The 25,834-nt window shown below is 48.1% G+C and overlaps 1 protein-coding gene across 14 annotated transcripts in view; it reads left to right on the top strand.

The window, feature by feature from the left end:
• Positions 1–25,834, top strand: part of TENM4 (teneurin transmembrane protein 4) — a 645,582-nt gene that overhangs the window by 492,698 nt on the left and 127,050 nt on the right. For all 14 annotated transcript variants that reach the window (XM_083609383.1, XM_083609392.1, XM_083609393.1 and 11 more), the window contains 2 exons: positions 10,084–10,284; positions 25,466–25,651. In XM_083609383.1, coding sequence (XP_083465509.1) covers positions 10,084–10,284; positions 25,466–25,651 — 387 coding nt within the window. The remainder of the gene's footprint in view (positions 1–10,083; positions 10,285–25,465; positions 25,652–25,834) is intronic.

The following is a 25,834-nucleotide window of genomic DNA, read 5'->3' on the forward strand; positions in this document are numbered from 1 at the left end:
GGAAACAATTTCCATGTAAATCATAAAACTAAAGATACAAAAATAATATCAGCAACAGCTCTCTCTCAACCACCGGTAACAATACAGTGGTACCTCGGGTTACAGACGCTTCAGGTTACAGATTCCGCTAACCCAGAAGTAGTACCTTGGGTTAAGAACTTTGCTTCAGGATGAGAACAGAAATCGCGCCGCAGCAGCGGGAGGCCCCATTCGCTAAAGTGGTGCTTCAGGTTAAGAACAGTTTCAAGTTAAGAACGGACCTCCGGAACAAATTAAGTACTTAACCTGAGGTACCACTGTACTCCATTCAACAGCTTCAGCTTTTGTAGCTATGATGATGATGATGATGATGATGATGATGATGATGATGATAATAATAATAATAATAATAATAATAATAATAATAATATTTATTTATTTATTTATTTATTTATTTATTTATACCCCGCCCATCTGGCTGGGTTTCCCCAGCCACTCTCGGCGGCTTCCAATTAAATATTAAAAACAATACAGCGTCAAACATTAAAAACTTCCCTAAACAGGGCCTCCTTCAGTTGTCTTTTAAAAGTAAAATAGTTGTTCATTGTCTTGACATCTGCTGGGAGGGCGTTCCACAGGGCAGGCGCCACCACCGAGAAGGCCCTCTGCCTGGTTCCCTGTAACCTCACTTCTCGCAGGGAGGGAACCGCCAGAAGGCCCTCGGCGCTGGATCTCAGTGTCCGGGCTGAACGATGGGGGTGGAGACGCTCCTTCAGGTATACTGGGCTGAGGCTGTTTAGGGCTTTAAAGGTCAGCACCAACACTTTGAATTGTGCTTGAGTCAGTCCACACTCCACTCTCCCAGGCCAGGTGGGAAAGGGCCAGCAAGGCAGGGTGCAGGTTGTCCAGGGCTCACAGACAAGCTGGTCTCATTTAAGACAACGCAGATAAAAATTAAAAACAATTTAAAAGCAGCTGCAGTCCTTGTGAAGCCTGCCAAGCCCCACCCAAGCCAGGTGGAGAGAGGCAAGGGCAGGGTCCTTCAGGCCTTCAGCAGGTGGTTCTCCTGCTTCAGAACTGAACGTCTCTTTTTTAAAAAAGTCTTGCTTTAAGATCGCTTTCAGTTCCATTCTGGGCCCGAGATGGCAATGTTGTGGCATTTCTCCTTGATCTGCATTCATTTCCATGTCTTTTATAAGGCTCTGTGTTTTCATTCTTTCCTTTATGTGTGTGAAAGATGGAAGCGCTGTCGCTAATGTGGGTGGGTTGAACTGCTTTCTTAATGCCAGACCTCCTGTTATTGTGAAGCGATGAACAAAGTGGCTCTTGGGACAGCGCTGGCGGACGGATGTGCTTGTGTCAGCAAGACACCCATCCGTCAGCTCCTTCGGAGGCAACAAGCAGGAACAACACATGATAGCAGACAGAAGGCTGCCCCTGAAAATGGCAAGCCTTCTCCTCTCCCTGTCCAACGTGTGGTACCCTGGCGTCATCAAGATCCACGCTTTCTTTCTTTCTAAAGAAAGGTTTCTGTATGGATTTCAGCTAGTACACCAGCAGGTTGTAGCTTTCCATCATACTAAGCCCGTTCAATTGCAAGCATATAGAAAAAGACCCAGTGGCGTAGCGTGGGTTGTCAGCACCCGGGGCAAGGCAAGTAATTTGCGCCCCCTAACCTGTGGATTTTAGCACTCGAGCCAGGTAGGGGCAGAGAGCTGCGAGTGCGAGCGCCCCCCCAGATGTTGCGCCCGGTGCGGCCGGCCCCCCCTGCACCCCCCACGCTACGCCACTGAAAAGACCCAGTGTCCTCACAACTAGACACTTAAACTGTTGTGCTCGGGTGCAGTTTTTGGGCTTCCAGTAGATATCTGGATGGCCACTGTGAGGATGTCAGACTCGATAGGCCTTTGGTCTAATTCCTCTTCCATTTTTAGGCAGCCCAGAGAAATAAGCCATTCAGACCCCTCAAAGGAGGGCGTTCCATAGCTTTTTATTTCAAATCAATGAATTAAATAGGAAGTGCTTGGACAATTATGATTCTGATTTTGTTCATATCAGTTGCAATCTTATTATTACAGCTCTATTCAGACAACTTTTTTTGCTGTTGCTTTGAAAGCCTCTTAGGGCTACGAAGTTGGACAGAGATTCTTAAATAAATAAATAAAAGCCCAATATTATTTAATCGGATGGCAGCCCCGAGTTAGAAGGGCAGGCACCAAATGAAACACATTTTCCTAGGAGCCTTTGTGTGGCTGGGAGCTTTCCCCTTTCCTACCCAGCATTTGTTTCCCATATGCAAGACAATATTTCGTATTTCTGCCAAGAGGAAAGGAACATTAAAAAGACTCTATGAAATATGTTACTTAGGAAATCTGTGGGATTCTCCCCCCCCCAACTGTAAATCCCTCCAATAAAAGTTGATTTCAAATATTTCACAAATATTATTTCTTTTCTTTAAAAGAGGGCCATCTGGTCTTGATCTCTTTTGGTTTGAAGCCTCAGCGCTTCTTCCACCAATGTTTAAAATATGCCTTTTCTGATTAATGTTCTCTTAACTTTTCTCTCTTACACACACACACACACACACACACACACACACACACACATTGTATTAAGCCTGTACAGTAAAGTGGAACCTCGGTTTTTGAGCGTCTTGGAAGCCGAACATTTCAGAAGCCGAACTCCGGAAACCCGGAAGTAATTGCTTCCGTTTTCCAACGTGCCTCAGAAGTCAAATGCCTTCCGCTGCGTGTTTTTCCATTTTCACCATTGAAATTGCTGGCAGCCCTTTGTGCATTGGTTGTCAAACGTTTCGGAAGTCGAACAGTCTTCCGGAACGGAGTACGTTCAACAACCGAGGTTCCACTGTATTATCAAAGCAACATTTTTAAAAATTTTACTTATTTATTTATTAGATTTCTTTGCCGCCCTTCATCCGAGGATCACAAGGCGGTTTACAATACAAAAACACAAACATACATACCATAATAACAAACAAAAACAATAGCTCTGCACGCACGCACACAGTTTAAAAGGCCAAAGAGTGTTTAATTGGCCAAACGTCTAGAGGAATGTTTTCGCTTGGTGCCTTGCAAGCCTCCCTGGGGAAAGCACCCCACAAATGGGGAGCCACCACAGAAAAGGCCCCGTTCTGGTGTTGCCATCTTCCAAACATCGCATGGAGAAGGCACATGGAGAAGGGCGTCCGATCGTGATCGCAGGGTCTGGGTTGGTTCATATCAGGGGAGGTGGTCCTTGAGTTATTGCGGTCCAGCCAGATCTCTCCTGCCTGCGTTTTGTTGAAACGAACAGGAATTGTGCTAGTCTGCCTCTTCTCCTGTACCTCTCCCATTTATCTCAGCGCTGAGTGGTCATGTACGGTGCTGGTTGCAGCTTTGCAAAACCTGGAACATGTGCTCTTATTACCAAGCTGTGTTTCCTCCCCGATTGTATCCAGCAGGTTCAATTCCCAATGCATTGTTATTGATTAATGTATTGATGGACTCCTAAAGACGTCGCAAGGCTGGGTGCAGCCATACCACTGAAATAGTTTTGGAAACAGTACGAGAAAGCAAGATAGGTTTGGAATAATAATAATAATAATAATTTTTAATTTATACCCCGCCCATCTGGCTGAGTTTCCCCAGCCACCCTGGGTGGCTCCCAATCAAGTGTTAAAAACAGTACAGCGTTAAATATTAAAAACTTCCCTGAACAGGGCTTCCTTCAGATGTCTTTTAAAGATAGGATAGCTGCTTATTTCCTTCACATCTGAAGGGAGGGTGTTCCACAGGGCGGGTGCCACTACCGAGAAGGCCCTCTGTCTGGTTCCCTGTAACCTCACTTCTTGCAATGAGGGAACCGCCAGAAGGCCCTCGGCGCTGGACCTCAGTGTCTGGGCTGAACGATGGGGGTGGAGATGCTCCTTCAGATATACTGGACTGAGGAAAGCAATATGAAGTTAGCTCCCAAGGCAGAGACGCCTTTTCACCCAACTGGGGAAAAACTTGTTGAAGCAAGAGTGTTTGCAAATGTTTCTGAAAGGCACAGAGAGCAGGCACCTGCCTCAACGGGGACGGTGTTCCACAAAACTGGGGCAGCCAGTTTCTGTGAAGTTTCTGTGAAGTGGGTTTCTGGTATTTGGGGGACTTTAAACTGTGTAGCTATTTCAGTTCAGCTGGTGCAATTGGGAGCACAGGAATGTTGGAAGCTGGCTTATCCCGAGTCAGACCTCTGGTCCATGTAACTCAGTACTGTCTTCACTGACTGGCAGCGACACTCCTAAGCTATCATAGAATTGCAGAGTTGGAAGGGACGCCAAGGGTCATCTAGTCCAACCCCCCGTAATGCAGGAATCTCATACATGACCAACACATGGCCATCCAACCTCTGCTCAAAAACCTCCGAGGAACATCCACAACTTCTCAAGGGAGGCCCTCCGACTGTCAGAAAGTTTTTTCGTATGTTTAGACAGGACATTCCCAGCAATACCTGGAGATACCTGAAACCTTCTCCATGCAAGGGAGATGCTCTGCCATTGTTCTATAGTCCTTCTACCTTTGAAGGTGGGGCTGCCTTTGAAGGTGACCCAGAAACTACAACTAATCCAGAATGCGGCAGCTAGACTGGTGACTGGGACTGGCCGCCGAGACCACATAACACTGGTCCTGAAAGACCTACATTGGCTCCCAGTACGTTTCTGAGCACAATTCAAAGTGTTGGTGCTGACCTTTAAAGCCCTAAATGGCCTCAGTCCAGTATACCTGAAGGAGCATCTCCACCCTCATCGTTCAGCCCGGACACTGAGGTCCAGCTCCGAAGGGCCTTCTGGCGATTCCCTCACTGTGAGAAGTGAGGTTACAGGGAACCAGGCAGAGGGCCTTCTCGGTAGTGGTGCCCTCCCTGTGGAATGCCCTCCTGTCAGAGTGAAGGAGATAAACAACTATCTGACTTTTAGAAGGCATCTGAAGGCAGCCCTGTTTAGGGAAGTTTTTAATGTTTGATGTTTTACCGCCTTTTATTATTATTATTATTTCTCATGCAGTGCTTATCCTGAACTCCAAATAATACAGTGGTACCTCGGGTTAAGTACTTAATTCGTTCCGGAGGTCCGTTCTTAACCTGAAACTGTTCTTAACCTGAAGCGCCACTTTAGCTAATGGGGCCTCCCGCTGCTGCTGCGCCGCTGGAGCACAATTTCTGTTCTCATCCTGAAGCAAAGTTCTTAACCCGAGGTAATATTTCTGGGTAAGCGGAGTCTGGAACCTGAAGCGTATGTAACCTGAAGCGTATGTAACCAGAGGTACCACTGTAATTGTTGTTGTTGTTGTTGTTACTTATGCATGCTCTGGTTATCTCCCGCTTGGACTACTGCAATGCACTCTAAGTGGGGCTACCTTTGAAGGTGACTCGGAAACTACAACTAATCCAGACTGCGGCAGCTAGACTGGTGACTGGGAGCGGCTGCCGAGACCACATAACACCGGTCTTGAAAGACCTACATTGGCTCCCAGTACGTTTCCGAGCACAATTCAAAGTGTTGGTGCTGACCTTTAAAGCCCTAAACGGCCTCGGTCCAGTAGACCTGAAGGAGCGTCTCCACCCCCATCATTCTGCCCGGACGCTGAGGTCCAGCACTGAGGGCCTTCTGGCGGTTCCCTCATTGCGAGAAGCAAAGCTACAGGGAACCAGGCAGAGGGCCTTCTCGGTAGTGGCGCCCACCCTGTGGAACGCCCTTCCAGCAGATGTCAAAGCGATAAACAACAACCTGACATTCAGAAGACATCTTAAGGCAGCCCTGTTCAGGGAAGTTTTTAACGTGCGATATTTTACTGTATTTTTGGTTTCTATGGAAGCCGCCCAGAGTGGCTGGGGAGGCCCAGCCAGATGGGCGGGGTATAAATAATAAATTATTATTATTATTATTATTATTATTATTATTATTATTATTATTATGCCCCGCCCATCTGGCTGGGTTTCCCCAGCCGCTCTGGGCGGCTTCCAACAAGAGATTAAAAATACATTAAAACACCAGTCATTAAAAACTTCCTTAAACAGGGAACTCCTGGATCTCCCACATCCTTGAGCAGTTCCACTTGCTCAGTCAGTAGAGCATGAAACCCTTAAATCTCATGGTTGTGAGTTCGGGTCCCACTTTGGGCAAAAGATCCCTGCATTGCAGGGGGTTGGTATAGATGACCCGGGACGTCCCTTCCAACTCTACAATTCTACAATTCCACGCTCATCAAAGAATGCTGTTTTAGCTTCAGCAACCTAATGCCACACTTGGCCAAGGAAGTTATTATGAATATCCTTTATTAGGCATAGCAAACCACACATTATCAAACAAACACTGTATACAAATTGTGCAAAATACGAGCTCAACATAACAAGGTTTGTCCCAGTCAGATCTTTAACTCCAGAGAGAATCAATTTGCATAAATAATACAATACAACACTACCACATCACCGATCAGTTAAGAACCACTAAATCTCTTTATAATGGCCCAGTCTTTCTACATGGACAGCACTCAAAAATTCAGCCACTATTAAAGTGAGTTGATCATTCCTGTCCGAGAGCAGGTCCTGAACCGTTGGTGGTATAGAATTGAGCCCATTGAGTTGTAAGGCCTCTAATAATTGCCAGAAAACAAGCCTCTAATAATTGCCAAGGAAGTTCTCCGGCGCTCGCCCTGCAGAAATGAATGGGAGCCCTGGAGAGCCTTCTGTCATTTTGGTGGAACTGACCTGGGAGACGTCCTCTCCCCCGGTGGATCGGTGCCCCAAATCTGCTGTTTGCACCTGGAACAGATCTCTAGAAAGAGGCTGGAGGCCTCCACTCACTCGCTTGCAACGGAATTTGCTGAGCAGAACTTCCTGCGAAAATGAAAAACGAAAACCCACAGCCATGCTATTCTTCTTCTTCTTCAAGAGGAAGAAGAAAGTGGGAAACGAAAAGGGAGCAAACGCACACACATTGAAGCTTTTTTTCACAAAGGAGGCAGCGAAACTCTCCAATCCGAGACCCCGTGCCACGGTGCCAAGACTCTGAAGCGATGTGGCCAGCAAGGGCAAGATTAAAGTAGCCATTGTACCGGGCGCCTTCTGAAAGGGCTCGTTTCAACATGAAAAATGGCCCTGGGATTATGATGAATGAGGTGTCCTGACATGCATGCAACCTCCCCCCGCCCCCCGGTAATCCTGTGTTAACGCTGAGGTAGCAGAGCGCTCTTGCCGCCTGTGATGGAGACCCCTGTACCGCTCACCTCCTTCCCCCCTCTTGGCCTTCGGAGAGGATGATTAATTGCCTATCCGTTGCCCCTTGTCAGTTAGCCGGCAATCTTTGTTCCCCACAGTTGAACCATCTGCCGGGGCCGTAAGGTGCTGCCAGCTCGCTCTCCCTGTTCTCCCTTTCATGGCTGTTACTTCTGAGGAGGAAGACAGTCCGGGGGCTGAGAGAGGTCCCTGCGTTCTAAGATTGGTGCCTTCGCTCTGGGAAGCTTTTAACAGCCCCAGCGATTTATAGGCCGGGTCTCCTCCTCCTGCCTCTCCGGCGATGCAAAAAGAGTGTGAGTCTTCATGCCACAGAAATATATCCTTGTGCAGCCAGGGAAAGGGCTGAGCCTAGGTAAAATGCAGGTGACTTTGTTTTCCAGCCGATGTAAATTAAGTCCAATTACATACACACACACACACATACAGTGGACGCTTGGGTGGCAAACGTGATCCGTGCAGGATGCATGTTCACAACCCACAGTGGCGCATCTGTGCACGCATGGGTTGCCATTTCGCGCTTCTGTGCATGCGCAAAGCGCAATTTAGCACTTCTGTGCATGCACAACCCCCGAAACCCAGAAGTCACCCGTTCCGCTACTTCCGGGTTTCGGCGGGTCCGTAACCTAAAAAAACACAACCTGAAGCATCTGTAACCCGAGGTATGACTGTGTACACACACACACACACACACACATATATATACACATATACATACATATATATATACACACACACACATACATACATATATATATACATATACACAAACACACACACACATATGGCTTCCAGTTAACAGCAGCCATGAAATTAAAAGACGCCTGATTCTTGGGAGAAAAGCCATGACAAACCTAGACAGCATCTTAAAAAGCAGAGACATCACCTTGCCAACAAAGGTCCGTATAGTTAAAGCTATGGTTTTCCCAGTAGTGATGTATGGAGCTGAGAGCTGAACCATCAAGAAGGTTGATGGTCGAAGAATTGATGCTTTTGAATTATGGTGCTGGAGGAGACTCTTGAGAGTCCCATGGACTGCAAGAAGATCAAACCTATCCATTCTGAAGGAAATCAGCCCTGAGTGCTCACTGGAAGGACAGATCCTGAAGCTGAGGCTCCAAGACTTTGGCCACCTCATGAGAAGAGAAGACTCTCTGGAAAAGACCCTGATGTTGGGAAAGATTGAGGGCACAAGGAGAAGGGGACGACAGAGGACTAGATGGTTGGACAGTGTTCACGAAGCTACGAACATGAGTTTGACCAAACTGCGGGAAGCAGTGAAAGACAGGAGTGCTTGGCGTGCTCTGGTCCATGGGGTCACGAAGAGTCGGACACGACTAAACGAGTAAACAACAACAGCTTCCAGATCATGCCAAACAGGTGGTCTGTCTGGTAGCTTGATGCTAGCAGGAGAATCTGACAAAGGCATTTGTCTGCTGGGATAACTCAGCCGAGAGAGCATGAGGCTCTTAATTTCAGGGTCGTGGGTTTGAGCCCTACAAAGGATTTCTACATTGCAGGGGGCTGAAGTAGACTCCAACTCTACAGTTCTATGATTCTATTATCTTTGTGCCATAGATACACATCTCACTTTGCATAGCACAGGAGGGTGGGTCCCTGCCTCACGGAGCTTGAAACTATAGTTCAGCACATGGGAGGGTGTCGTTGAGTTGTAGAGCTGGGCGGGCGGATCCAGAGGGTCATCTAGACGCACAGGAATCGCAGGTAAGAGGGAGGAAGTGGAGGCAGGCGAAAGACGTGGGGAACATAGCATGGCGGCGCCCATCCATTGGAATTCACGTTCTCTTTCCAGCACCTATGGAAGACCTACCTGCCCTGACAAGCCTTTTAAGTGTGAATCTTTACCCTGCTCTGCATTTGCATTGGGTTGGAAAACGGGTTTTATATACAGAATTGTTTCACATATGTTTCTGTCGCCGGTGCTTCTGCTGTTAAAGCGCCTAGCGATGTTTTGACAGGAAGCAAATCCGCAAACGGAAGCGATCAATAGATACAGTGGTATCTCGGGTTAAGTATTTAATTCATTCCAGAGGTCCGTACTTAACCTGAAACTGTTCTTAACCTGAAGCACCACTTTAGCTAATGGGGCCTCCTGCTGCCGCCGTGCCACCAGAGCACAATTTCTGTTCTCATCCTGAAGCAAAGTTCTTAACCTGAAGCACTATTTCTGGGTTAGCGGAGTCAGTAACCTGAAGCGTATGTAACCTGAAGTGTATGTAACCCGAGGTACCACTGTATATTTATCAATAGCAGGGGTCAGCAAACTTTTTCAGCAGGGGGCTGGTCCACTGTCCCTCAGACCTTGTGGGGGGCCGGACTATATTTTGGGGGGGGGGGAATGAACGAATTCCTATGCCCCACAAATAACCCAGAGATGCATTTTAAATAAAAGCACACATTCTACTCATGTAAAAACACCAGGCAGGCCCCACAAATAACCCAGAGATGCATTTTAAATAAAAGGACACATTCTACTCATGTAAAAACACACTGATTCCTGGACCGTCCGCAGGCCGGATTTAGAAGGCGACTGGGCCAGATCCGGCCCCTGGGCCTTAGTTTGCCTACCCGTGATCTATAGCAAATCCTCGCTCAGCCGTGAAGCTCACCTGGGTGTGGCTCGGGGCCTGCCGCTCCCTCTCTCCCCATGCCTACCTCGCAAGGTTGTTGTGAGGATGTGATGGGGGGCAGATTACTTCGGCCACCTTGAACTCCCTGGAGGGGCATAAGCTGAATAAACAAATGAGGTCATGAATGCAAACCTAGACTTGTTTTTACATGTGCTTCTCTTTTCCTCTCTTCCTGCTGCAGTGGACTGCATGGACCCCACCTGCTCCGGTCGTGGCGTGTGTGTGAGAGGAGAATGCCACTGCTCCGTCGGATGGGGGGGAACCAACTGCGAGACCCCCAGAGCGACCTGCCTGGACCAGTGTTCCGGCCACGGCACGTTCGTGCCCGAAACCGGCCTGTGCAGCTGTGATCCCAGCTGGACTGGACACGACTGCGCCATTGGTAATTGCACCTGCGGCTTTTTTCCCATTTATTTATTTCAACAGTGTATGGTGGTGTTAGGGGAGGGGTGGGGTGGGGGACACATCCAGCTCCTTCTGGGGTCGTTTGCCTATCCATGTTTGGGGGGGGAAAGGTTCTGACCTCCTTTTTCCTCCTTTGCCTCAGACCTTAGTTGGCACAAAGAGTCCTTAAGAAAGAGTACTTTGCAGAATGCTGCTTTTATTCTTAAAAAAGTTGTCTTCTCCAACCACGACCGGCAGCTTTTACACACACCAGTGGCGTAGCGTGCGTTGTCAGCACCCGGGGCAAGGCAAGTAATTTGTGCCCCCTAACCTGTGGATTTGCGCCCCCTAACCCGTGGATTTGCGCCCCCTAACCCTAACCCCCAGATGTTGCGCCCGGTGCGGCCGGCCCCCCTGCACCCCCCACGCTACGCCACTGACACACACCAAATTCAACCAGCTTTCTACCATCCAAGCAACCCAACACTAACATTGACCACTCAATGAGAGCCAGTGTGGTGTAGTGGTTAAGAGCGGTAGACTCGTAATCTGGTGAACCGGGTTCGCATCTCCGCTCCTCCACATGCAGCTGCTGGGTGATCTTGGGCTAGTCACACTTCTTTGAAGTCTCTCAGCCCCACTCACCTCACAGAGTGTTTGTTGTGGGGGAGGAAGGGAAAAGAAAAGAGAATATTAGCCGCTTTGAGACTCCTTCGGGTAGTGATAAAGCGGGATATCAAATCCAAACTCCTCCTCCTCCTCCACTCTATATATACAGGTACAATTTGGTGAAAGGCTGCATGAGTCACTGTAGGCCGCTGACTCAGGCTGACTTAGTTATTTTAGCATAAAAGAAACAGCGGCCAATTTTTACCCGTGACATTGCCCACCGTCGGCCCTCCTTTCTCACCTGTGGCTCCTAGAAGCTGCCAGCCTGTGACAGCAGCCACACTCTGAGATACGGCTCTGACTGGCCGGCTAAAACAGGTGAAGGTAGCCAATGGGGCAGGGACTTTCCCTGCATGCAAAGACAGGCTGTGATGGATTGAGCGGATGAGACCAAGAGTGGGCCTGATGGTCAAGAAGGCGGTTACTGCACGTGCCGTAGAGCAGCCTTTCTCAACCTGTGGTTCCCCAGGTGTTGTTGAACTACAACTCCCATCACACCTAGCCAGCAAGGCCAGAGCTCAGGGATGATGGGAGTTGTGGTCCAACAACGTCTGGGGACCCACAGGTTGAGAACTGCTGCTGTAGAGAGACGTGAGGGGCAGATGGGGCTCGTCCACCTGGGAAGGTTGCCCATCGAGGAGAAGGAAAACTCTGGTCCTAAACCTCCACTGCCTTGTGGGATATCTTGAGGAGAAGAAAAGGCTAAGGAGGTGAATCCAGAGTCCCTAAGATGTTTGGAAATAATAATAATAATAATAATAATAATAATAAGAAGAAGAAGAAGAAGTAATAGTAGTACCCCGTCCATGTGGCTGGGTTTCCCCACCCACTCTGGGCGGCTTCCAACAAAGATTAAAAATACATTAAAATGTCACACATTAAAAACTTCCCTGAACAGGGCTGCCTTCAGATGTCTTCTAAAAGTCTGGTGGTTGTTTTTCTCTTTGATATCTGATGGGAGGGCATTCCACAGGGTGGGTGCCACTACCGAGAAGGCCCTCTGCCTGGTTCCCTGTAACTTGGCTTCTCACAGGGAGGAAACTGCCAGAAGGCCCTCGGAGCTGGACCTCAGTGTCCGGGCAGAACGATGGGGGTGGAGATTCTCCTTCAGGTATACTGGACTGAGGCCGTTTAGGGCTTTCAAGGTCAGCACCAACACTTTGAATTGTGCTCAGAAACGTACTGGGAGCCAATGTAGGTCTTTCAAGACCGGTTCCTTTGGACCACGTCAGCGAAGCCAAGAGGGGGCTCTCGGTCCAGGACTTCAATTCACTCCAGCGGGTGCAGAATGCTGCAGCGAGGCTCCTCACGGGGTCCCTGCCATGGGAGCATATTCACCCAGTGCTTTTCCAGCTGCACTGGCTCCTGGTGGATTACAGGGTCAGATTTAAGATGCTGGTTTTGACCTTTAAAGCCCTTCATGGCCTAGGACCCTCGTACCTATGGGACCGCCTCTCCCGATATGCCCCACGGAGGACCTTAAGGTCCATAAATAGCAACACCCTAGAGGGCCCTAAGGAAGTCAGATTAGCCTCAACCAGAGCCAGGGCCTTTTCCACACTGGCTCCAGCCTGGTGGAACGCTCTGCCTCATGAGACCAGGGCCCTGCGGGATCGGATTTCTTTCCTCAGGGCCTGTAAGACAGAGTTGTTCTGCCTAGCCTTTGTCTTAGAATCAATTTGATTCCCTCCCCCCCTTTCTTTTTTCCTTTCTCCTCCTGTCATGAGGCTGCATTTTAATGTTTTAATTGTTTTAATGTTGTATTTTAATCTTGTTTTTTAAGTTGTATTTCAATCAACTTGTTTTTATTATTGGTTGTTAGCCGCCCTGAGCCCTGAGCCCGGTCTTGGCTGGGGAGGGCGGGGTATAAATAAAATTTAATAATAATAATAATAATAATAATAATAATAATAATAATAATTTGCACTGCCCAGGCTTGCACCCCAGGGAGGTCACTTCGGTGCTTCTAACACAGCCGTTTGACTTCACCCCCAGGGGCGCACTCCATTGTCTCTGGAGACCATACAGATGCCAACAATATACCGCTTAGCTGCAGTAGTCTCTAAGCACCTGCACCCATAACTCTCCTTGCTCCTCAGTGTACATATAGGCCCATAGTTCATGCAAACTATTCATTTTGGGGATGGGCGAGGTGGAGTGGGGGAGCTACGCCTCTCTCAGGAGTACAGCCATGGTTGGCGTGCAAATCCATCTTTCGGAGCCGAGACCGAGATAGACTTGAGAGGTCTGGGTAACAAATGGGTGTTTACAAACCACCTTGGCAGAGATTTCTTGCCACCAGGCATGAAACAATAATAACTTTCTGAACATGGGAAACAGCTCTGTGAGGGATGGAGTTGTTGGGTGTAATACTGAACTGCCTGACAAAAAGTGACTTGAGGTGCATTCTACAAATGCAGAAAGGGGAAAGGTTATGTTTTGCTATGCGGCCCCTGGAGGGAGTTGTTTTCTGTGGGACTGAGGTGGGAGCGGGGCTGGGGAGCGGAGTTATACGCAGAAATAACGGAAGAGGGTAGTCTGCCGTATTGAACCAGTCCTCAAATTGCAGTTGCCTCTCATTTTCTTCAGGAATTATAGTTAGCGGCTTTGGGGTATTCTTTTTTTTTAATAATTTTTTTTATTTTTTAGCATACAATTTTTTAAAGACATACCACACAAATTATTATACATATGTCCTTGTTTGGACTTCCTTCAGCATCTCTGATAGCCTTCCGTCTTGATTATTTCTCCTGCAATTCTTAACTTAATATTGCCTTTACCTTTTCTATCAAATCATTTCTCCCTTTCCATCTTTACAATATTTCTTAAATTACTCCTCACAGAACTTTTTGTAGTCCTACAAACGTAGTCTGATCATCACAAATACTTTTCAAATACTCAGTAAATTTAGTCTAGTCTTCGGTAAACCTCTGGTCCCGCCGGTCTTGAATCCTTCCTGTTAGTTTGTCTAAGGGGTCTTGTTTTTTTTAATGGTAAGCTGCTGCTGTTGTTGGTAGTGGTTGGAAAGCATAATCATATCTCCCTCATCTCTGGAGACCTTTAAAGAACGGAATGTCAGGATTTAAGCTTTTGGGGGTCTGTGTTCTTTGCTAAGTTCCCAAAGTCAGCTACCTGGAAATGGTGGTCTTTGCGGACAGGCGACCTCAGTTAAAGTTAAGGAGCCCAGGAATATGGTTTCAGTGCCAGAACAGAACTCGCACGCCTTCCACACAAAACAGAAATCAGCTCCTGGTCTTTTCCTGCGCTCCCCAAAACTCTTCTTTTAATCCTAATTTAGCACGTGAAGAAAAGTCTTTTTTTGTTGAAAGCAATAACCAGAAATCCTTGCTGTTTTTACGCTTGCTGCTTGCGTTCCACTCGGAAATCTGCCAATAGATCCCAGTCTTTTTGTTCTCCACTGTTGCTGTAGGAGACCGATAGGGGAGAGACATGTTCTGTTGCAGCTGGGGCAGAGCAAGGCTTCCGGTTGTGCTGCTGCAGATGCACCGTGGCATTTCTTCCGTCTGAGCTCCTCCCAGCGGCCATTCCTCCTCTGGTCACTGCTGTGGACCAGTCTCTTGGTTGCAGCTCTTGCAACTTAACTCTTTATTTTGGGTTGCTGTTGGACACATCTGATGGGTGCTTTAGCTGAGATTCCTGCATTGTGGGGGGTGGTACTAGGTGACATCTGGGGTCTCTTCCAACTCTGCAGTTCTACGATTCCATGATTCTAAGTGGCCAGCTAAGGTCATTGTCGCACAAAGAAACTTGCTGACCAGTCCAGCAACCTCCTCCATTAGTTTTCAGTCCTCACTGGGCACAGGAAACCCCAAACGGGAAGGGGCTTATGGCAGGGGTCAGCAAACTTACCACGCCTCTGGCCAGTGTCTCCAGCGCCAATCGCGCAGCGGGCCAGAGGTCGGGGGAGCGCATGCCCATACGCGTGCGCACACGCTATTTCCGGCACACTCCTGGGTCGGAGGAGCACCGGAAATAACGCTTGCGCATGCGCACAATGCTTTCCGGTGCTCCTCCGACTCGGAAGTGGGCAGCCGCGCAGCACAGCGCCGGTAAGAGCCGGTGGCGGCAGTGGGCGGCTGGGGTCGCCGCGGGCCGGATAAACGAGTCCCTCGGGCCTTATCGGGCCCGCGGGCCTTAGTTTGGGGACTCCTGGCTTAGGGCATCATCCAGACAGACCGCCCCCTCCCTGTTTAGGTGCCAAGGTGTTTCATAAGGCCAACATGGAGCTGTTTTTTTTTGGGGGGGGACAACATCACAGAGGAACAGAGTGTTATCAACAACCGTTGGCGTCCAAATTTTCACAGGTTACCCACCACCACTTGCTTGTATCCCCGAATTTAAAAAATTTGGAAATAACCCAAGTGGTGCCTAAAAGAGAGGAACTGATTCATCACCCAGGGATCATTCGAAGATAAGGGATAATTTATTGTGGCTTTGCTGTCCTTATGTAGCCCGAATGACTGACATTGTGGCTTCACACGGGTTCATCCTTGTTCTACAGCAAGAGAGTTGACAGTGAGCAGCCTATCAGGGAGAGTGTTTGTTTGTTTGTTTGTTTGTTTGTTTGCTTGCTTGCTTGCTTGCTTGCTTGCTTGCTTGCTTGCTTTAATTGCAACACAGTAGGAAAATCACACCCTTCCAATTCTGATAAAAAACCGAGAGTACCAGTGGGGTGAGGTGCTGCTGCTTAATTAAGCTCACTTGAAACCAGAAAATCCAACTTAAGACAGTTTGTAATTATTAAATTTTCTAATAACGTTTTGAAGGTCAGTGGAACGGTTCCAGTTTTTAAGCAGCTCTGGGCAATTTTTACCTGATCTTCTATCTTAGCATTAAATCCACATTTATTAAGGGATTTAGCACGGGTAACAGAAGCGGCTATCTCTCTCTCTCTTTTTGTTTCCCTTGCATACAAATGTAATCTCCCCACCCCACCCCTTCCAACAGCCATCTTGCAAACCAGTAAGCGCCACGAGTGGAAGATTTTTTGGGGTGACAAATGTATGATCTTTCTCTTAATAGAAAAAAGGGTGTGGGTGGGTGGGTGGGTAGGTGTTTGAAAAGTGAGGTGGATGCTAGTGTCATTACTTATCCCTCCTTACTCCACTTTGAATTGGACATAGGTAAAGGTAAAGGGACCCCTGACCATTAGGTCCAGTCGTGGCCGACTCTGGGGTTGCGGCGCTCATCTCGCTTTACTGGCCGAGGGAGCTGGAGTACAGCTTCTGGGTCATGTGGCCAGCATGACTAAGCCACTTCTGGTGAACCAGAGCAGCGCACGGAAACGCCGTTTACCTTCCCGCCGGAGCGGTACCTATTTATCTACTTGCACGTTGACGTGCTTTCGAACTGCTAGGTTGGCAACAGGAGCTCACCCCGTCGCGGGGATTCGAACCGCCAACCTTCTGATCGGCAAGTCCTAGGCTCTGTGGTTTAACCCACAGTGCCACCCGTGTCCCATTGGACATAGACTGCAACAAAAGAATGAATGAGGGCCTTCCCCCACTTTTGAGGTTACCCGTAGGAGCACTCAGCCCTAAACCAAGCATGGTCAGTGAGTTTCGTTTTTCAAGAATGAGCAGACTCTTCTGGAAGGTGGAACTGGAAATGGCCGTCTCTGGTCGCCTGGGAGCCGTTTGAATTCGCCCCAGGCGACCTGGCAAGTAGCTAACCACAAGCCTATAGTATCTCCGGAGTTGCATTTTATTTTATTTTATTTTTCTTCGATGATCTTTACTGAATTTTTAGTTACATACTGTACATACACATATATTATACACATACACATGCATTATACACATACATACACATACATTTTATTTTATTTTTAATTTATTTAATCATTTTTTCAGTACAAACAACAACTGCAACAGACACATACAACAAAAACCATTATAACACTAATAACACAATTTGACAATTCAGATTTGAATACAGTGGTACCTCGGGTTAAGTACTTAATTCGTTCCGGAGGTCCGTTCTTAACCTGAAACTGTTCTTAACCTGAAGCACCACTTTAGCCAATGGGGCCTCCTGCTGCCGCCGGAGCACGATTTCTGTTCTCATCCTGAAGCAAAGTTCTTAACCCAAGGTTCTATTTCTGGGTTAGCGGAGTCTGTAAACTGAAGTGTATGTAACCTGAAGCGTCTGTAACCCAAGGTACCACTGTACACTGATATACCTATGACTACACCTTTTTAACAATATTTCCCCCCCTCTCTTTCCTCCCCCTACTTCCCACCACTATCCGCCTTATCGCTTAAATATTCCTTCCAGATTTATTCATATTTATCCATTCTTAATTTGCGTCGACATGCAATTCGTTTGTATGTAGCTAATCTGTCCATATTATCAGCCCATGTGCTCAATGGAATCTTTTTCCGGAGTTGCATTGTTGAGACTTTTGAGAATTGTCTTTCCTCTGTAGTGTTATACCAACCTGGTTCCCTCCAGATATTTTATACTACAGATCGAGATTCCTGCGTTGCAGAGGGTTAGACTAGATGGCCCTTGTGGATCCCTTCCAAATCTAGGATTCTACAGCTTTCTTCAGCCCCAGCATAGCTGTCAACTTACAGATTTGAAAATAAGGGACCAGCAGCCTCGAAAATAAGGGATCAGCAGCCAAAATAAGTGATCAACAATTACTTTTATAAAATACATATTTTGTTGCGTGCAAATGGCTTTAGATACCTATTAGGTCCATAAATTACCATATAGCATATATTCAACACAAAAAAACAGCAACAATTTGTTGTTGACAAAGCAAGCTGGACATAGAAAGGGCCCCATTACCTTCAGTAGCTTATTTAAGAGACATCATCAATAAGGGACAGCAGCGGGACATGGCGCTGAAATGAGGGACTGTACCGCCAAATAAGGGACACTTGACAGCTATGAGCCCCAGCCATCACAGCTAACGGGACTTGTAGCCTAAAACTTCTGGAGAGCAGCAGTTGAGGAAGGCCACTCAATTGCTGCGCGTTTGCAAATTCTCCCCTTTCCAGCAAGCCCTGAGAACGCACCCCTGGGTGTTTGGCTTTTGTTATGCTGGGAAAGAAAGACCAGGACATTTGCTGGGATCAAAGGTTTGGCCAGGAAGCAAACAGCAAGCATCTTAAGCCCGCTCCCATGTTTCGTGAGCCAATCCCCTCTCCCTCCTCTAGAAAACTGGCCCGTCTCAAGCCAGGAACAATTCATTACTTTGTGGAAGCAGATTTTCTTCAGCCAAGAGGGATCGCTTCCAACAGACAAGAAGTGCACTCTCAAGCCAGGCGTTGCTATTTTTATTTAATAAATTTTGCAGTGTTTTGCGGGAAGCACAGGCAAAACATGCCCTCTCCCTCCTCCGGTGGTGCAGAAAACTGCGCACAGCTCATTTTGAGCACTCTCTTGCTACAAACAGGAAAACACGCTCTTTATATCAGTTGATGAATTGCATGTGGATGAAATCCCGTCCTTTCCAGGTTCTTCATCTCCAGGCCGCTAAATTGTGAGCTTAGTATCTGATACTCGCAACCTGCTTTAAAATCTTGGCCGTCAACAGATGAGCTTCACTGGGACCCAGGTTGTTTACTTCATCTTATCACCTTCCCATTTGTTAATTTATTTATTAAATTCGTATGCCGCCGTTCCTTCATAGATCTCGGGAAGGTTCACAGCATAAAATACAAGATAAAAAGATAAAACAAACACGTAATAAAAACGAGGAAGGGGAGACCCGATAACCCCCTTCCAACCACCCCCTCCCATAGACACATTTAAAAGGGGCATAAGATGTTAATTAGCCAAAGGCCTGGTGGAAGAGGAACATTTTCACCTGGTGCCTAGAGGTGTATAATGTGCCAGGCAAGCCTCCCCGGGGAGAGCACTCCACAAACAGGGAGCCACCACAGAGAAGGCCCTGTTCTTGTGTTGCCACCCTCAGGTCCTTTATGTGCAATAAATAAATAAAATAATTGCATCAGTAAAGTCACATGGGAGAAGCTTGGTTTCTGTACAGCAACAACTCACTCACTGTGTGTGTGTGTGTGTGTGTGTGTGTGTGTGTGTGCCTTTACTTGTACCATGAGCAGAAAGAGAGAGTGTCTTCTATGCCATGGGTAGGCAAACTAAGGCCCGGGGGCTGGATCCGGCCCAATCGCCTTCTCAATCTTGGCCCGCAGACGATCCAGGAATCAGCATGTTTTTACATGAGTAGAATGTGTCCTTTTATTTAAAATGCATCTCTGGGTTATTTGTGGGGCATAGGAATTCATTCATTTTTTAAAAAAATATATATATAGTCCGGCCCCCCACAAGGTCTGAGGGACAGTGGACTGGCCCCCTGTTGAAAAAGCTTGCTGACCCCTGTTATGCCTTCTGCAGACATAGCAATTTCCCTTAACATTTCAGCTCTCCCTGTCTGAAGAGGGTCCTGTAGGCAACTCCAAACTCAAAATTCACCCTGAAAGTCTTAAGGAGGAGAGCTCTCCGGCCTTAAAAACTGTCTCAGGCCCCCCTCCTGCATGAGACTTTCTGAGCAACAGGGCGAATGAATCGGTGTGTGAGGCAAAAACAGCGGGAGCGCTCTGAGCACCTCACGATGGCGCAGGGCGCAGCCTGAGCTGTTCTCACAAACGGTGAAAAGAGATTATAGATGAAAGGAAATATTTAACCATCAAGTATTTTTGCGGGGAGGGGTGGAGGGAAACATTTGGTGTGAAAATATTTGTTATTGGGGAAAAGGCTTTGATGCCCACGGAGAGTTTGTTAGGTCTGCTCTGAAAGGCAGAGTCGGCGTAACGCAGCTGCCCCCACAGGCTCGCGGTGCTGTAATCAGAGTATTTAAAGCCTCCTTTTTCCTCCTCAGCTTTCTTCTCATTTGCTTCCGAGTCTCAGATTTTGTATAATCTTGTTTTTCATTGCACCCGCAAAAAAAAACCCCTATTTTATTACTATTCTTTTTAATTTAGGCTGCACATATGACTCAGATACCTCTATATTGAGGGCAGCAGGGGGACCAGAGACAGCAGTTGGGCAGTTTGGACCAAACAGCAATGTCATAATTCATTGTCATGCCATAAAATTTGGGCATGATGTAGACAGAGACGGCCTTATCCTTGTACAAGTTGCTTTGCAGCATTGAACAAATAAAAAAAGAAGGGTCCCTTCGCCATTTGAGTTACAGTCTAAATTAGTGGTTTCTAAAGTTGGTGGTGACTGGGTGAGCTCCCGTTGCTCAGTCCCTGCTCCTGCCAACCTAGCAGTTCGAAAGCACGTCAAAGTGCAAGTAGATAAATAGGTACCACTCCAGTGGGAAGGTGAACGGCGTTTCCGTGCACTGCGCTGGTTCGCCAGAAGCGACTTAGTCATGCTGGCCACATGACCCGGAAGCTGTATGCCGGCCAATAAAGCGAGATGAGCACCGCAACCCCAGAGTCATCCGCGACGACCTAACGGTCAGGGGTCCCTTTACCTTTAAAGTTGGTGGTATTGCTCTCTGGGCTGGGGGGCAGGGTTCCTGGTGCGGCATTAAAGGTGTAAATAACTATGAGACTTTTAAAACGTACTCTCAGTTCATCAGCTTCATCAATTGTTGAACTAACTGTTGAATTAAAACCATGGAGAGACCTGGTCTGAACAAAGACATTGGATTCTTATCTCATTATACATGACAAAGCCATTTTTCACCTTCTCACCCCTTGCTTTTTCCTGTAAGACCTATTGCAGTCGTTAAGAGTCGTCAACAGGCTCATCACAGCTATCTGCCAATCACCCATTCCCACCACCCTTCTGAGTAATACCCCTCCCCACCTTCTCACTATTTAGAAGGATCTGGCAACTTCTGTTTCAGTGTATCTGAAGAAGTGTGCATGCACACGAAAGCTCATACCAAGAACTAACTTAGTTGGTCTTTAAGGTGCTACTGGAAGGAAAAAAAATTTGTTTTGACTATGGCAGACCAACACGGCTACCTATCTGTAACTGTTGAATTAAGGTAAAGGTAAAGGGACCCCTGACCATTAGGTCCAGTCATGGCCGACTCTGGGGTTGCGGTGCTCATCTTGCTTTATTGGCCAAGGGAGCCGGTGTACAGGTTCCGGGTCATGTGGCCAGCATGACTAAGCTGCTTCTGGCGAAACAGAGCAGCGCACGGAAACGCCGTTTACCTTCCCGCCGGAGCGGTACCTATTTATCTACTTGCACTTTGACGTGCTTTCGAACTGCTAGGTGGGCTGGATCTGGGACTGAGCAACAGGAGCTCACCCCACCACAGGGATTCGAACCGCCGACCTTCTGATTGGCAAGTTCTAGGCTCTGTGGTTTAACCCACAGCGCCACCCACGTCCCACAGCTTTAATTAGTTAAGCTAATAATAACAAGAATGTATTTATATGCCACCCATCTGTCTGGGTTGCCCCAGCCATTCTGGGTGGCTTTCAACAAACTAAAATACAGTAAGACACCCAAAATTAAAAACTTCCCTATACAGGGCTGCCTTCAGATGCCTTTAGAAAGTCATATAGTTGTTTATCTCTTGGGCACCTGTTGGGAGGGCATTCCACAGGGCGAGCACCACAGCTGAGAAGGCCCTCTGCCTGGTCCCCTGTTGCTTCATATTTCGCAGTGAGTGAACCACCAGAAGGTCCTCAGAGCTGGGCCTCAGCATCCGGGCTGAACAATGCAGGTGGAGACACTTCTTCAGCTATGCAGGGCCAAAGCTGTTTACCGTTTTAAAGGTCATCACCCACAATTTGGATTGTGCTCAGGGTAGATCCTTGGGACTGGTGTTATAGGGTCACCAGTCACCAAGTCTAGCTGCTGCACTCTGGCTTAATTGCAGTAGTCCAAGCGGGAGATAACCAGAGCATGCACCACTCTGGGGAGACAGTAGATGGCACTGGGGATGAGTTTATTGAACCAAGGGAATAGTGGCCCCAGTGAAACTTGGGAACTCCTAGTCTAAGTTAGGCATTTGGAAGAGGAAGGCAGCTAAGGAGGATTGGTGGATGGTGCCCACTGGGACTTGGTTGGGTGGAAGCCAGGGAGACAACCAGTAGGTGGCGCTAGAGCCAACTCAAAGAGCAATCCGAACCGTAGGAAGCAGGCGTAATTTGCTCCAGGGTCAGTTAGGCCGGCGCAACTTGCTCCTGTTCCAAACTCTGTTCAGAGCCAGCCCAAGCTTTGCCAAGAGAAAACAAGACTCTAAAATGGAGTTTGACTTACTCTTCCGCTGAGCTGCTAGGTCAAGCAACTGAACGGAAAGGAGTTTGGAGTAGGGGTAAGTCTCTCCCCCCCCCCACACCCTGTCCCACCTCTGCCCTCAATCCAGGATGATTTTTTTTCCTTAACTTACCCTGGCCTTGGCTGAGCCCGCTGGGATGAGGGTCTATAGCCCACCGAGCCCACTAGGGAGCATCTCTCTCAAGTATGAAATGCAAGATGATCTTAAAAGGCAGGTTTCCAAAATGCAACTTGAGAAAAGAAACAAAAAACACAACATTTCTTTCTTAGTTGTCTAGACCCCAAAGGGTAAAACGCAATCAGTCTGGCTAGGGATGGCTTATGCTTTCTGTAGAGGGGAGGATGCCAGACAGCTGTCATAAAGCCTCCCCAAATTTGGTAAATATGTTCTCTTAAGGAACAGGAAGGAAATATTTTGAGGATTTCCCCTTCAATTTCACCAAGTTGCCAAGAATAATAGGCAGAGTCATCAGGAAGTTTATCCCGCTAACCACAAGCGGGCTCGTTCTGGAAAACAGCCCCCAAGGAAGATGTATTTTGTCTTCTCCCTTTCCTTTTACTTACGCAGGCTTTAAGCAACCTGTTAAATTCTCTCCTCTAGACTGGCAAAACCTCTCAGCGCACGCTGCCTTGTGGCGAGCGCCCACAGGTTAGCAGAATGCCCCCACCTGAATGAGCCTTGAGCAGTTCCCATTCACAAGCACCACAGGTAGTTTGGCTGGGGAACCGCTGGGTTTACATAGCAATGGCTCCATGGACCAGTGGGCTGATGCTGTGGAAGGCAGCTTTGTAGGCTGGTGCAGGGGCGTAGGAAGGAGGGTGCGGTCCGCCCCGGGTGTCATCCCTGAGGGGGTGACAAAATGGTACACAAAAGGGCCTGGCCTGCAGCACGCCCGAGTCATGCGTCTCTCCTGGGAGTGACGCGGTGGCTCGGGGCCTGCGCTGCCCGAAACGGCAGTGTGGGACTTGAATCCACCAGATGGACTCCATGGGCAGCTCGCTGCGCTGCCTCCTGTGTGCAGGTCGCCACGCTGCCCCCGTGGGCAGATCGCCCCACCCCCACCGCTCCTGGTGCCAGAATAGCTAGCTATGCCCCTGGGCTGATGTAGCAAACTGCAGTTGGTTCGGCCACTATAAGGAAATTCTGCCCTTGGTATGTTCCCTTTCCACCTCTCCATTTTGATTCTCTGGCCCCATATCTGCACAAACTTATTATCCCAAAATACAGACATGCTTTTACACTTGCAAGACTGGATGTTTTGCCATCTGCGGTACTTGAGGGTTGATTCCAAAAGATCCCGTCTGAGAAACGTCTTTGCCCCTGTGGAGATGGTAGCACCGAAACAGCGGCACACGTCCTCCTGTCTTGCACTCTCTACAAAGACCTGAGGAAGGAGATCATCACCCCATTCGTACTAAGCATCCCAGGGCGCTCAACCACTGCCACGATGGCCTTTCTTCTATCAGATCAAAATGAGCAGATAACAGCAAAGGTTGCTAGGTTCATAGCAGGGGCAATCAGAATAAGGGCCACTAACTGACGGTTGATTCAGGACTTTAAATTGTGCTCTTATATCAAATTCCCTTTTCTGCATATGCTGTAATGTTTTAATGTTGCTATGGCCATTGGCTAACGCGAATAAAGTTTTATCTTATCTATCTGCAGTTGGTTCAGAGTCCTGGGACTTGTAGCTCCCTATAGGGGCGAACTACAGTTCCCAGTAGTGTCTACACTGACTTACAGTGGCTCTCCAGGGTTTTAGGCAGGGACTATCTCCCAGCCCCACTCAGAGATGCCTGCAGGAACTGATCCCAGGACCTTCTGCTTTTCTGCTACGGCCTTTCCTGCCGCAGTGTTGCTGCTCTCATTCATTGTTATTGCTGCTGCCGCGGCCTATTATATTTCAAGAGATGGTTATATAAGGCTGAATTTCAGCCAGGTGTAATGTTAGCACAGGCTGAGAGAGGCTGGGCGCTATTTCGCCCCCCTCCTGCACCTGAAGCAAATGTCTTGTATAACGCCAGACCCCTCTTCTTCCCCAGCTACTCTCTGGGCGATTAGCCCTACATTTAATGTAGCAAGATGCACAAAAAAGAGCTTTCTGGGTACCAGTCCACATCTTGCAGCAAAAGGGCTGGATGAAGTGAATCGCAAGGCCACAGCGTATTTTTGTTAACCGTAGTGCTTGGGGTTGTGGGTATCAACCTCAGAAACGGGGACAGGGACCAAATTCCTTGCCCAGCAGATTCCTTGAGCTGCATTTTCCGCCACGTTTCAAAGTCGTGCAAGACATTGGAGAGAAAGTGAAACATCCTTTGCGAAGGTTAGCAACATCCGAGAACAAAAATGTTATGTACTGAGTTGAATAGGATCCAAAATGCAGCAGTCTGATTGGTCCTAGAACAATAGGATTCAGAATGCAGCAGTCTGATTGGTCCTAGAACAATAGAATTCAGAATGCAGCAGTCTGATTGGTCCTAGAACAATAGGACCCAGAATGCAGCAGTCTGATTGGTCCGCAGGAGCCACCCAATCCAACTCCGGGTGGAAGTGAATCTGCAACCTGATTGGCCTACAGGAGAATCCCAGAATTAGCCAATCACGTGGGGCCCATTGTGTAAATAATGTATTTAAGCAGACACTTTGGGGAAACTTCCATTCCTCACTACTCTGAGCTGAATAAAGAGCATGAAATCCACACTCGACTCTGATTATATTTCAAAAACGTGAGGCTTTCATAGGCTCCTGGCCTCGTAACCAAAGGGCTAATAAGCCGCAAATAAATAGACTTTGCCCGGGACAGTTAACTTTATTTTTGGGCGACTCGGGGGCTCGTTGTTTTCACGCTTAAGCAGTTTTTAATTAAAAAGCAGCTTTTGTTCCTTTGCTGTGGCAGAACCTCCTCTGCAACACTCACCGCTTCTGGATTCACCCTGCTCCACTCAAAAGCCACGGGAGCCGTAATAGCACTCAAAAGTAAACAGGAGATTCATTTGGCTACGGCCCTCGCCAGATTCGTGTCCATCTCCTCTGTTTTGTAATCTGCTTATTAGATTCTTATTGTTGGAAAGGATTACCGTTATGAGCTGCAGGAATTCCTTTCTTTTCCCCCACCGGCAAGGTAGCAGAGTGTGTCTTCTTCCTTGCTTTCTTCCACCTCGCCCACCCAAACGCTAAAATTCTGACTTTCTCTCCCTTTTCTCCCCCTTCCACCCGACCTTCCCCTTCCCCTCTGCCTCCCCCCCTTTCTTCTCTTCCACAGAGATTTGCGCCGCCGACTGCGGAGGGCACGGCGTCTGCGTCGGAGGCACCTGCCGCTGCGAGGAAGGCTGGATGGGCGCCGCCTGCGACCAGCGATCGTGTCACCCGCGTTGCAACGAGCACGGGACGTGCCGGGACGGCAAGTGCGAATGCAGCCCGGGCTGGAACGGAGAGCACTGCACCATTGGTAGGGGTGGGGGAGAGCACTTTCGACTATGGGGAAAACCCACGCCGAAAGGGGTAATCGGTGGGGTGGTGGGGCGGAAGGAGGGGTGGAGGAACTGGGTGAAAGGAGCATGCTTAATCGAACTGCCGCAACATTCCCCGCAGCATGCACACCCCCTTCCTTCCGTTCCTGGATTTCCATGTT

The sequence above is a fragment of the Podarcis filfolensis genome, assembly GCF_964270895.1.
Source record: "Podarcis filfolensis genome assembly, chromosome: 4".
Lineage (NCBI taxonomy): Eukaryota > Metazoa > Chordata > Lepidosauria > Squamata > Lacertidae > Podarcis > Podarcis filfolensis.